The 14104-nt window shown below is 39.0% G+C and overlaps 2 protein-coding genes across 8 annotated transcripts in view; both read right to left on the bottom strand.

Annotated features, from left to right (window-relative positions):
- LOC139141298 (cleavage and polyadenylation specificity factor subunit 6-like) overlaps positions 1–13940 on the bottom strand; it is a 28900-nt gene extending 14960 nt beyond the window's left edge. For 3 of the 7 annotated variants that reach the window (XM_070710925.1, XM_070710937.1, XM_070710933.1), the window contains exons 1-12: positions 13784–13940; positions 13089–13178; positions 12308–12406; positions 10546–10715; positions 9742–9820; positions 8545–8794; positions 6961–7169; positions 6345–6450; positions 5746–6023; positions 2590–2660; positions 1857–1978; positions 1457–1610 (exon numbers count right to left, since the gene is read on the bottom strand). In XM_070710925.1, the coding sequence (XP_070567026.1) occupies positions 1457–1610; positions 1857–1978; positions 2590–2660; positions 5746–6023; positions 6345–6450; positions 6961–7169; positions 8545–8794; positions 9742–9820; positions 10546–10715; positions 12308–12406; positions 13089–13178; positions 13784–13843 (1688 nt within the window). In that variant the 5' untranslated portion in view covers positions 13844–13940. Of the gene's footprint in view, positions 1–1456; positions 1611–1856; positions 1979–2589; positions 2661–5745; positions 6024–6344; positions 6451–6960; positions 7170–8544; positions 8795–9740; positions 9821–10545; positions 10716–12307; positions 12407–13088; positions 13179–13783 lie in introns of all 7 variants that reach the window. The other 4 variants (XM_070710952.1, XM_070710957.1, XM_070710966.1 and 1 more) reach the window with 3 other exon arrangements.
- The window catches only part of LOC139141401 (arylsulfatase B-like), a 150633-nt gene that overhangs the window by 75712 nt on the left and 60817 nt on the right, over positions 1–14104 (bottom strand). The window lies entirely within an intron of this gene.

Here is a 14104-nt window from a genome sequence, read left to right as displayed (position 1 = left end):
ACATCTTACAACTTTTTTATTGTTAGCTGTGGTTTTTTGTTGAGTTGGCACCAGGGCGGCCCCGGCCGGGCAGTAAACATTCATAGCCACCAAACTGGAATTTTTGTAGCCATTTTTAACTTTCTTTCGCATTTGGCTAATTGGCGATCGGGTAGCGGGAGCCCTGACAAGTGATTGAATCAGAAATATGTGTCATGAAACAGTAAAACAACAACTGATAAATAAGTAACTTTTCTCAAGAGTAACTTGAAACGCCTCGCTTGAAAGAAAATTTTATCCCGTTTCACAGAAACTGACTGCATCGAGCGTCACAGCAATGAACGGTCGGGGAATCCCCGTGAAAAATCACTCACACGTATGTACTCGTCCAAAACATTGATTGTTCACTTTTTAGCTGCATGATTCAGCCTGCCAAAAATATTTTTATTTTGCAGATAAATAATTGAAATTCTTACTTTTTTATTTCGTTTGTTAATGAAAAGTCATTTAATATTTTTAGATGTTTTAAAAATTTCAAAAGCCCCTAAAAAGCGACTATTTGGCCAAAATTCAAACGAAAAACAGGGAAACCAAGCTCGAATCATGGGCTCTTTTTGTACGAATACTCTCAGTCTCTTTAAGCTTACATTCAATACTCGCCGATACACGATTTCTGCATCGAAATTTTTCACTCATTTTCGTTGGTATGACTTTGAAACTACAGGAAGCGATTGAGAAGAAAGGGTTACCTTGAATTATTGAGGTTTTTGCTGATAATTTGCCAAATTAAATGAGAAAAAACAGTACACAAATTTCCACACGCTTACACACTGAGTGTTTCAGAGGCCGTCCTTTCATGTTCGTGTGGTACAACATGTGATCAAGGAGGTAGTAGGAGACTGAGGTTTCTTGCACGGTCGCGCCGTTGAAATGGGAAGCTGAAATTTTCGCTCGTAATTTTACAAACGAAATCGTAAATCCATTCAAAACTTCGTATTTTTTTGACATATTTGAAACCCATGAGGAACGTAATTCATTCTCCCCTGCACAGTAACAGGAGATCGAAACGACATGCATATCAGGACCAACGCACGCAAGATGTCCGTCAACATCCACCAATCTTGTAGTAATTTACACTGACAGAACAAAAACAATTTGATCGAGCATGGATGTTCTAACGTAAATTCATAATTGTCTATCGCATTTTCATGTAAGCCAATACACTCACACGTACGCTCTAAGTTCAATTATAATGTCAATTCAACACGATACTATTTTCGCTGATAGTGACTGTGCAGCGTGAATGGTATGCTATAGTCGTTAGATAACACTGATCACGTGGTGTGACAAAATAGTTTTACGGAAGTTGTTGACGGAAATGACGTCAATTTTGCCTCTCCCAACTCTATAAGCTTCCTCAGTTACGTAACTTCGTCGCTAAAAACCTTTCCATAAGGCACAACGTAATTGAACTTACCGAGAACCAGATCCATATGATTTCGATTCAATTCCATGAAGGCAGTCTTGTAATGAGCTGATTAACACTTTGCATCTGTCGTCTGAAGCCACCTTGGACTGTTTGATTAGTGAGATGGCAGTCACAAGGGTCTCTATCGCACTTGCGTACTCAGCTGTAGTAAAAACAAAAGGAACTGTGTTTATGGCCACTGAGGTAGTCTTACATAATGTCTGTCAGTTTGAATCTGAGATACCTTTCTGTACAGTAAGAATGGGACAAGAGCTGATAGAAAGATGTTCTTGGCCAACTTACTTGAGAAGAATCCAAACTTCCTTGACAAATGCAAAATAAAACTTAAATCCTACAATTCTTGGGATGATAAAGTCACACCTGATATCATAAATTGAGTTTTACTTACCATTACTTGCATCTTGCACAGCTCTGGATATAGCACTGCTAGACACTGTCCTGTTTCTATTCATTATCTCTTCAAACTCTGCTTCCGACAACTGAGGTGACGCTGATGTCATTTCATGTCTACTGTTAAATGAGAAAAAAGAACAACAATTTTGTTAATAAATAGAATAGCTTAGAATAAAATACAATAGAAATGGATATTTAAAATTTAATCTACCACATACATGTAAACACTGATATGTTTAAGTATTTGTTTGGGCAACTTCTCTAATTTGTTCTGTGGATAAACTAGGAAGCCTATTATTACAACTGATACATCATACATCCAATTTCCACTGTATAGAATACACTAAGCACAATGACTTTATTGATTTCTATGGTGTTACATTAGATCCCACAATGCACTTTGAAGCAGCAATCTTGTCAGTGATTAAAATGTCTCTGGAGATGCCAAATCACTTGTTTGAAATACTAAAAATATTGAGAAACTATTTTATGAAAAAATTGATTCACATTATTGAAGATTTTCAGACATAATAATTTCATAAGCGAAACAAATATTTGTGACAGTTTATCCATGTGTAAGATTCTTAATAAATAGAAAACATGCGAGGGGGAAAAGGCGTCCAACACACTCTAGCACACCAGTGGAAGCTTTGAATAATTTGAATATGACCTGAACATTTCTAAAACTTGTTGTGTCATATGATTGTATAGTGATCATTGTGTATTACCTTTCAGGTGGTCTGTATGGTTCAGACTCATAGCGAGGCGGTGGATGACCGTAGTGATCAGGCTGCTGTGGCTGTCACAAACAACACATATACATTGGTTACAGAGCAGTGCTGAGGTACTATGGATCCTTGAAAGTGAAAGGCTTAAACGTTTGCTCAAGATTTCCTCAATGAAACTTTCAACCATTCTCTCACAAAATCAAGAATGAAAATCAGGGATCAGGTGCAAAGTTTGGTTCACAAAGAAACAATTTTCCTGACATTTACCAAAATTTGAACTCAAAATGGCTGCCATCCATGTGTTAACTCTCAAAGAAAAGACAAATTTTTTGATATTTGAAAAACCAAGACAGTGAAAATTATTTTTACTCTATGAGCTTTAAAATAAGTCCCAACAAGAGGCAGATCAGAAGAGTTGCAAAAATTTGAGTCTGAATATCTGTCCCTAAGGTGCATTCTACCTTGAAACAAATGGAATGTCTGAGAACATTTCAACAGAGGCAGAACATTCCATGGAGCATTCTTGTTCTCCAGTATTTTGTCAGAGTTCCTGACAATGAAGCACTGTCAAAAATACAGCTTATGGCTAATTTACTGTCAGAAGCCAGATCTGGTGAAACCTGCGATGATAAATGAGGTATGATCTTGTGAGGTTTTTATGCTTGAGGCAATAACTCATGAGACTTTGATATTTGAGATGAGATCTCAGATTATATTGGTTAAACCAAGTAAAATCAGTTGCTGTTGTGTAATCCCCAGGACAGTAGTAGTTGTATGGTTTGCAGTGTTCGAAATAATCGGTGGCAATGGTGGCATTTGCCACCAAAAACTGTCAATCTGCCACCAAATTTTTTTTCTGGTGGTATTTTTCTGCCACTAAATTTTGGGTCATCATGTCATCGATCCTACGGCTTGAATGAAGGAACACTGAAGGAACACGCGTTGTCGGACGGCGGAAAAAACTCATTAGTAAAAAAAAAACCAAACTAATTGCGACATTTTGGCATGAATGAAAACATAGCGTGAATCCAAACTTGTGATTGGCTAATCTCCATATCGATGACAGCAGCTTTTGTACACTTGACATGTTGTTGTTCTCTGTGATAGCCGCATAATGCAGTCATAGGGCACAAGATAAAAGCATGTTGTGACATTTTGAAACAAAGCCAAAGTGCAGCATGCGTGAATTAAATAATACTAAATACTTGCAATTCATTAGCCAGTACAGGCTCAAAAATCCTATCGCCCGACGCCCGTTGCTAGTGAATTTTGCAGTCAGGCAATTAAAATCAATATGCTTCCGTCCGACGGGCAAGTCCACCAGCGGTTGAATTAACTAAGCTCTGGATAATTCAAGCTTGAAAACGTATTTCATTAGGTCTGTACACGTCTACAATCATTGTAAGACCTTCAACTCTCAGAAGTGTTTTCTGAAAACCCTTGAAAATCCGCCCGACATCGCAAAAGTAATCGTTCTTGCTGTTGTAAAACACAAAAAGTCGTAAAAATAGAGTTTTGCGACATGTTCTCTCCGACGACACGGAGTGAACTCACTGTTTGTATGTGTGCCGTAAAGTGGTATGCTCTTGACAGTGGTTGCCATTCTCTTTGTGCAAGCGTATGAGTTGAATGACAGTCGATCGGCTTCACGCGATAGTGTAATTGCACCATGTGCTTTGTAAATGGATGTAAACTTATTCAAAGCCATAGATCTCGGCAATGCTTACTGTTCAACGTAAATCAACACCCAGATGAAAAAGTACAAGTTTACATCGTAGTCGAGACAGGCTCAGTCGACCATAGCTGTGGGTCCATAGCTGTGGTGTTTTCGGACGGGATTCCTGCCTTTTACGGGCTGGTTTTGACTTTTTAAGATTTTAACCCCGCCACCACAAAAGTAAAAACCAGCCCGTAAAAGGAAGGAATACCGTCCGAAAACACCACAGCTATGGAACCACAGCTAAGTCGACCAAGGAGGCCACATATTGCAGCTACGTAGTGCGTGAGATGCAGACAGTTTCAAATTACGTGACCTTGGTTTTTAGGGATCGGCTCTCACTTACAGAAAACAAATCTGCACTGAAGAGTAACGAAAACGAAACTTGAATCTGCTCTCTTGACGAATACATTCATCAATAAACTTTGAAAGACTGCTGTGCTCAGTAAGCAAACATGTAAACAGGTAAAAGAGTTGCAGATGTACATGTGCATATGCATTGGCAGATAAACACTAGCAGAGCAGTTGTTTGTGATCTCAGCTTGATAATAAAGAGCAGCAGCCAGCCATGCACATTGTAAATCACACAATCTCATTACTCTTATGCAAAGATTTTAATTTGGACTAGGTTGTGGAAAAATTCCGAATTCAAAGATGTTTTCTAAATGGCCAAAATCTACAGAAAAGACTAAAGTATTCTCACATTTCTTCTGGGACATTCAGATTGGTAATAGTCCTTCATTTTAACAAGATGTAGTTCTTGTTTGAATCTGTTTTTTCCCTCTTTGAATTCACTTCATATGGCCAAACTCTTGCTCTCTGTTACAAATTACTGGTACAGTTATTAGAAATTTAGGGCAAGTACTTTTTCCTCTCGGGCAAGTAAAAATGAAATTCACGTTTCCCACGGTTAGTAAGTTTGAAAATTTTTTTCGAGGCATGCAGTATGGGTTGACTTTTTGTGACGTGTACTCACCATATTTTCAAGAATTTATAAATTAGAATGATTATGTGGCAATGACAAAATGTTGTATTATACCGATCACATAATGTGTTAAACTGCCACCAGATTTTTCATAATTGCCACCAGATTTCATATCCGGTGGCAAACTTTTGCCACAAGAAATAAAAAAGTATTTCTATCCCTGGGTTTGTCTTTTGAAATTAAACCCTACACACAATACAGTTATAGAATACCTCAACATCTTGTACAGAATTGAATAGCATGTTAATCACTTTAATCTGGATACAATAGATGACACTACAGAACTTCTCATGTCTTTGACATGCAAATGGATTTTTGTACCATTATTGGCAAGTCTTTGTGAAATCTTGGTATATCTGAAAACCACATAACTAATGTCTTTCATATGTAGATGAAAGTTTAAACCAGATAGCTTGCACAGTTTGTCAAGTTGGATGAACAGAGGACTACCTACCGGTCTTTCTGGGGGTGGAGGGCCTTGGGGAGGAAAAAATGCAGGGTTGACATGAGGTGCTGGAGGGCCACTGTGTCCTGGGGGAGGGGGATGACTACCAGGTGGAGGAGGTCCATGATGTGGAGGGGGTCCTTGATGATGTGGTGGAGGGGGCCCGTGTACCCCAGGTGGTGGTGGACCTCTGTTGGGTGGTGGGCCACCCATTGGTGGTCCATGGGGTGGTGGTGGTCCATGTGGTGGGCCTGGTGGCCCTCCTGGTGGTGGGGGTCCATAACCACCTGTGAAGTCAACAGAATACATGGAATTAGCCTCAGTTTAAATAAGTGACGACTTTCATGAGGTAATTCACCTAAAAACTGCACAGACACTTTTAATGTTTTCGAATACAATAGAGAGTAAATGCACTCTCTACTCAAAGAAAGCAGATTATACTAAAAGATGAGATTTCCAAAGTCTTGCAGACACTTGAATTTCTGCCATTTTTCATGTATAAGTATAACACAGCCATATACCAATTGTGAATTATGGATATTTCATTGACACAGCCACACATCAGTATACCAATCATGAATAGATCCCATTTAGTAAAACAGCCTTACCTGGTGGTCTATCCCATTCTGGACCCCTGGGTGGGGGAGGTCCTCTCATATCAGGTCCAGGAGCAGGACCTCTTGGGCCTGGTGGTGGTCTTGGTCCTCCTGGAGGCTGTTGGTGCAAACATACATAATCTTGATGAAGTAAAAGCTTACATTTAATGCACAGTTCATGAGCACATTCTTGTAGTGAATAACATCCCTTGCTAGTAATTCCTCCCCTCCAAAATATGCCCTTTAAAAAATCTCGCCGTATACAAAGCCCTGACTACTTGGATAGGGCTGTCAGAAAGGCATCTCTGTGACTTTCTTCTTTACAATACATTTCTCACATTATATCTAGATACACAATGTCAACGTTGTTCAAAATTTTAAATTTTACCATGTACATTGTGACAAACATGTTTTTACTTTTATCAACCACAAATTACCTTAGATGCAGTATTTACATTGGTCATATGGGTCCCATATGACCTGAGCATGTTGCTTTCAGCTCCTTTTTGAGGCAGATTATATCACTTGCCATGACAACTATTGAGACTGACCATAAAGGGTTTATTGGACAATCTTTTCGGAATAACATTACAAACAAATGGTTGAATGATTGTGTTGGAGAACTTACTGGAGGTCCATGATGGTGATGGTGATGAGGTGGTGGTGGACCCCTTTCACCTGGAGGAGGAGGTCCCTGCATTCCTGGAGGGGGAGGTGGTCCACTATGACCTGGGGGATACCCTGGAGGTCCTGGCGGTCCAGCTCTGGGACCTCCTTGAGGGGGCCCTGGAGGTCCTGGGGGACCTTGAGGAGGTCCACGAGGTGGTGGTGGGCCGCCTGAATATCGAAGAATACAAGAAATAAGATCAATATATTTCAAAACCTCTTTTTTCTCTTCTCAGGCACAGCTATGATGGATAATTGTAGATTTATAATGGAGAGTATAGATGCAATTTAGATAAGCTAGAGATGATGAACATTGGACATGACACACTATTTGTATCACTTATTCAAAAATCAAAAGATTCTTAATTGCGATGTCCATGGAAGTAACTGTAGCAAAGAACAATAAACACTGAAGTAAGCATTGTCTTTTGTTGAAATTTGTTACACATCCTATTTCATGCCGATTGTCATTTTATAATTCTTGAATTGTAAGCAGATTGTTTTAAATTAGGAGAAAAAGATGGTTTCAAGGAGTAAAGCTCATAAACGCCAAACATCTCACAACCATGAACCATTTGAGCGCATGAGCTCTGAAGTACATAGTCATATTGACTGATACTATTGCAAGGAGTCCATAACACTGCCATGAAATATGCTCACTGGTTTTGTGTAGATTATATCGGTATTCCAAGCTATGACTACAAGATTGCCAGAAACGATATCAAAATGTATTGTCTTCTTTGAAAACATCTTTGTGTTTCATAAATTCAGTGAGATTCCCACAAGAATGCAGATGATGGTTGAAAAGGCATAACAAAAAGACTAGAATGAAGAGGATTTAGTTTGTGGTATGACTCATCAATTCAGTTTTTACATCCATGGATTTAGTTTCTATGCTTATCATAGCTTGTTCTAATAACAGAGGGAAGATTTACATAATTTTATGTCCAGGATTTGAATTTCAGATGATAACTTAACATTTTATGATGGGCAATTCAATATTGTGTTATCCTTTGAGAGATACTCAACAATAATGTTCACACTGGGTACGATATGTCATGTAACATTGTGGGAGCATTCACGGAGCATTTGACAAGACATACAGAAATGCCAGAAATAACAGTAGATGACTTTTAATGTTTAATGGGCAAGCAGTTGTAACTTTGATGGTTTTTTCACTACTTTTGCTTCTAATGCCAACAACACTTAACAGTGGACTCAGCAAAGTATGTTGAGATATACGGTATTCAGCTTGTGTATTCAGTCTGTACATACGTAAACTGCAATATTCTTGTTGACTAGTGAATTCTGGTCCTCATTACAATTCAAGTGCAAACAATAACGGTGTATTTTACACACACAGAATATACTGACAAGCTAAATCGTGTTTCAACATGCTTTGGGAAAAATCATCATCAGTTACAGCTACTGCCCCATTAAAGGAAGTGAAGTCTGTCAATGGCATTTAACTGCTATAAGCTAGTATTTTACATAATTCCTTTTTGCATTGAATGCCTTGTGGGCTAGTCCTATAAGTCATATTTACGCATATTATGTCCTCCAGGTCCCTGTGGTGGATTGTTGTACCGATCTGGTGGTCCCATACCGTGTCTTGGTGGTCCTGGTGGTCCCGGAGGGAACCTTTGACCTCTAACGCCTGGTGGTCCACCTCCTCCTGGTGGTCCTCTGGGAGGTGGCGGCCCTCCTGGTCTCGGTCCATGGGAATGGGAATTAGCCCCCGGTGGTCCAGCTTTTCCTTCTCCAGACATTTGCCCTGACTGCCCTGTATGAGAATCAACATACAGTGCACACACAAAGTTTTTTGTTTACATTCATTTATATTGTTTGACATCAGAAATTACAGATGTTAAAATCTGAGAGTATGACCGCCTTGTCTGAATCATCCTTTTGCATCCCTTTCTTTTTAAACAATGTTGTTTTCCTTTCTATTTGATCTGTATTAGGCCTGCGTAACCATACATGGTTTGTTACACAAAATATGAGAGGACATTTGCATCCCTATCCTGCCTAAGTTCATATTTCACTCTCAGGTACAGTTGGTTAAAGAAAAGTGAAGATAACATGTCCTGTGTGATGCTTCAAAATATTTAACATTTGAAGGCCCATGAAAAGAGAGATACTCTAAACATGATTTTCATAGACAAAAGCTGCTTTAACATATACCAAGCCCAGTGAGTGAAAATACATATGGTTTTGACTAGATACCGCATTTTAATGACCTGACAGACAGGGAAGTGATACTGTCTGGCAGGAAATGGTTGAACTGTTTGCACAGGCAGAAGTGGTAACCTATGGCTATTTTTGATGGCAGAGCTTAAAATTTCAGTCTGGAATGAAAATTGGTCTAGCAGAGTTATTTATTAATCAGATTCAATGTTCAAGTGTTTGAGATGCGATGTTGAACATAAAATGTTAAACAACTGTTTAACTCATCATGTAAAACCAAAGTTCTCCACAGCTTGGAAAATAAGGGGCAGTTAATTTACAAAATCATGCACACACAATGTGTATCATCTCTTGTTGTGAAAATGCATTGCATGCAGTAGGATATGCCAGGAAAGTGAGCCACACTCAGTTATGGTCATTAACATATGAATAGATTGATCCAAAAACACAGGGGTGGACCACCTTCAAAATCCGCTTGTTCAGAAGCCTTGGAAATGGTAAGATGTTTTGCAGATTGTATGTAAGTTACTGAAGTAATAAGGTGTAAAGATTTACCTTTCCTGGACGCCATCTCAAACTGGTTCAGACTTTGTCTGTTACACGGAGTCACCACTGGATTCTGACCATGCAACTCTCTGTAAAACAAATGAAAATTTCTGTGAGAGATCTATCATTTTGAACAATGCTTGATGCATTGAAGCAAATCCTGCCTGCTCCTTCAATGTTGATTTTATACTCACTTGAGGCGTTCACTAAACTGGGGTACAAGGTGTGCCATAATGAATAGTGTCTTTGCTAAGGTTGGGCAAAATTGGTAAATGATTTGAGAACCCTGGTAACATTTCTGTTGTCCCCTAATCTGATTGCATTGATATACCAAGAGGAACCCCAGTAAAATGACTGGGGAACCCCGGTTACATTTACCTGTTTATCTTTACCTGTTTACCGTTCTCAGCAAAAACATTGATGAATGACATCAAGTTTTCTTGACATTCACTACAAAGACTTATCAGTGTTTGGCTAGCTTGCCAGTGTTATCATAATAACACAGTGGTGGTTTATCAACAGCACTAACACTTTCTCTGCCTGCTAGGAGGATGTGATGCAAACCTGACTCACGAAGAGTCCTAGGGTGAGAAAATTTGCAGGAAAATATCAGACCAGATAATTAAATGTGATGATGTCAGGAGAGGGTGATACAATCTCCCACAGAACCAAAAACTATCTTGTCTACAGAATATAGTGGACATTCTGAAACTCAAGTCTGAGAACCACAGCTGAAGGCCAAAATGACTGTGTTACATGGCAATTCTGCCATTTGATACAAAGAATTCAAAATCTTTGTGTACACTTGACTTACTTCTTTGGTAATTTATCCATGATAAGTCTGTAGGATGCCTCAGAGCCAACGTGGACAGCACAGAATCCTTTGGACTGACCATTGGCTCGGTTTTCATAAAACTTAATTTCTTGAAGATCTACCACTCCAGTACTGATGATGGCATCTGCCAAATCCTGATCTGTGGTCCACTATAAGTAAGAAGGCAACTAGGTTTGTAAAACAAGTGTTCACACAACGTTTTTTTAAGACTATCTTTAAACACATAGTTCACATGACTTGCCTTGTTAAAGGGACAAAGGTTGCCATTTTTTATGAATTTTGTTTGATGCAAGATACTTCTTATATTGTTGTTTGACATGTTGAAAGATACTGAATGAATGAGTGACGATGCATATATTCGACACTGGTTTAAGACAAATTAAATGAAACCATCGTGAAAATGAATTATTGGTCATGACCATTAATTCATTTTCGCGATGGTTTCTTGCATGTCTAAAATTGGGGTCGAATATATGCATCGTCACCCATTCATTTAGTTTCTTTCAACATGTCAAACAATATAAGTAGTATCTCGTATCAAACAAAATTCATGAAAAATGGCCGACTTTGTCTCTTTAAAAACACTTACAATACCTTGTCTATGATGGTAGTGTTCAGGTAAGGACTCTTTGAACACAGTCACACAGTTGCTACCAACATGTAACGCTCACTCAAGCTGAATAATTTAAAGGGGAGCAAAAGACGACTATTCATCAGCAATATTGTCATTCGCGGAAAGAAAAGGTGTCTTTCAACAATTCACACTTATTGTATTCACTGCAGCTTCATGAACTAATCAACATATTATCATTATAGGGACAGTTTCGATTAAGTTTTTTATTTACATATAATTTGACAGATACAAAATCAGAGGACAGGACATTTCCCACATTTGCCTGAAGAACTTGTCATACCATTATGGAGTTTTTCATATTTCTCAAAATTATACAAATCTAAACATTTTCAAAAGGAAGCTGACCCATGGTGACATTTGATTTGCAATCACCATTTTGGATTCATGTACATATATAATATCATTTAAAGGAACAATTACCAGTGGAGGCATGCTGTAACTTTTTCAAAACATTTTTGGGAACAGATTAGCAAACTATCTGTGATCTGGATGTACGATTGTGTTTCAGCTAAGTATGGTAATGTGTGTAGTTGTCTGTAAATTGGTTGGAAAGCAGCCAAGATTAAAATCTGGTAATAACTGGGACTGAACATTTCACCAGATCAGCTATTAGCTGATAAGATACCGCTGGATTCTTTAAACTTTCTACTTTTTTGATAGATAATAATATGAGGTTATTACGAAAATACCGCAAAGGATGCATGAGGACATTGGCGCCGCGTATCGCCCGACGCGAAGCGGAGGGCGATGCGCGGCGCCAATGTCCGGAGTAGTGACCGTTTTCGTGCAATGTCAACAATTTTTCTTCTGATTTTATCGCGCCAGTGTGGAACGCTACCTCGGACGTGCTTCTGCAAGTTTTGGAGTGTGTGCACTACACACATACGTACGTACAGAGCGCGCGCGAGACTTGTTCTTGCACTCGTCCAAGGGGTCCCTTGAAACCGTTCTACAGTGAACGCGCAGATACAGCCGCAGGGAATGGGGCGCCTTGAAACCGTATGTGTTACGGAACGGGCGCGCGTTCCGTACGGCTTTTTAGCGCACGCTTAATTCTATTGTTCTCGATGGTAGATGTATAATAATAGTCTTTATATTACAACTTACCCATGTAAGGTTACCAACATAGAGAGAAACCCTTTTACCAGTGCTATGTGGTAGTGGTGTTGTTGGAGTCTTGGGTGATTCCGGCACTGAACCTGTGAACTGTCATTTGAAATAAAGGAAGGAAATTCAATCGTATGTTACCTATCAAACTATCACCTATTTTTGATAGGCAAGTAATCAAGATCAGTCTTTTCTCTGTAAAACTTATTCATCTACATCATGAAACTATCAAATCCCCAAACTCCTTCTCTATGACTGCATTTATATTCATATTCCACCATTAAGTCAAGTTGATTAATTCTAGGGAAACACAACATGTTCCATATGTTGCATTTTAACTGAAAATTGAACGATTGAGAGCCCCAGGAAACATAAAGACCTGTAAATATGATTTATACACACTAAATCTGCTATAACATACCAAGCCAAGTAGGTGAAAATATGTACTGTTTTGGTTCAAAATCACTTGCTTCTGATTTGGCATAGGGAAAGTGATGCTGTCTGGGGTTTTGGGCAATTTTGGCACAAAATCTTGAGTGAACACTATATAATTTTGTGATTTAGCTGCATCATCTGATTCATAGGGATATGAGGGCTTGAAATACCAGGTGCAAGCTAAATGTATATTTGCATTATTTTAAAATTATCATTAGTAAGAGCCCTTGATAGAATGGGGCTTGCAAGACTGTTGAAGTCAAATGACATTACGTGAAAGATGCTTCACTCTTATACCTCCAAACCTTTTGTATTTCATAATGAAGACATACACACTTGAACTTACATCATTTGCTGTTCGGCCATTGTTAGCTGGGGCAGTTATGACATCATCATAGAGATCCACATTGGCTGAGCTTGCATTGTAGTCCCCTTCCTGCACAGTGGTATGAGAAAAATAACTGTTTAAGTTGTTCAGCATTTATTGCAGCAAAAATTGACCAAGATTAGCATTTTAGGAGAGTCTGTTGCAAATTTTCTATCCACTGTGAATGACTGCTTGGGTTTTACATTTTCTCTTTTTCTAGTTCGATCACAGGGCTTCACATGGAATGAGCATACTTCCCCACACAACCGCTAGGTGGCGCACGTTGAGTCCGACAAGAATGCATTACCGCATGCACCTCGCGAGTTGTATTGAAACCACTAAATCACACATTAAAATGAAACATAGAATCATTTTTTGCGCACTACGTGCACGTTCAAACGTCGCAAAAACATTATCACACACCAATATGAGATGTTTGATTTGCAAATTACTATACTACCGCCTAGCAGAAAACAAAGCAAAAACAAAGTACTCCGCGACGCGTTGACGGCCATTCAATCTCCGCCATGCATGCTGCGTTCCTCGCCACAAAACTTCTCGTCGAAATACTCAAAGTTTCCAGATGAAAATATCCTCATAAGTGCAAACATACTAATGACGAATGATTAGTTACCACGCTGCTCTATGCAAACTTAAAATACCTTTGGAATTACCTGGTTAAATTCCTGTTCTATATCGTCGGCGTACAAATCGATGTCCACGCCATCCGCCATGATGGACTACCTGCAAACCAGTACTTTGAGTTTACTTCCCATCTACCACTGCGACGGTCCCAATGGCCTCCGGTTCCTGGGAAACTTTGGAATAAACGCAGCCGTATGTTGACATGTTAGTCCAATTTTGTTATTCGTTCAAGTTTCTTTTACTACGCAAAGGAAAATATTTAAGTGAAATGGATGAAGAATACAAAATTTCCATCGAACTTCCAGCGCCACTTGCGAATTGTATTGTGGGTATCTTCCATCAGCAGGGTA

This window comes from Ptychodera flava, chromosome 1, assembly GCF_041260155.1.
Source record: "Ptychodera flava strain L36383 chromosome 1, AS_Pfla_20210202, whole genome shotgun sequence".
NCBI lineage: Eukaryota > Metazoa > Hemichordata > Enteropneusta > Ptychoderidae > Ptychodera > Ptychodera flava.
Note: the sequence above shows the minus strand (reverse complement) of the source record. Positions and strands in the feature narration are given on the sequence as shown.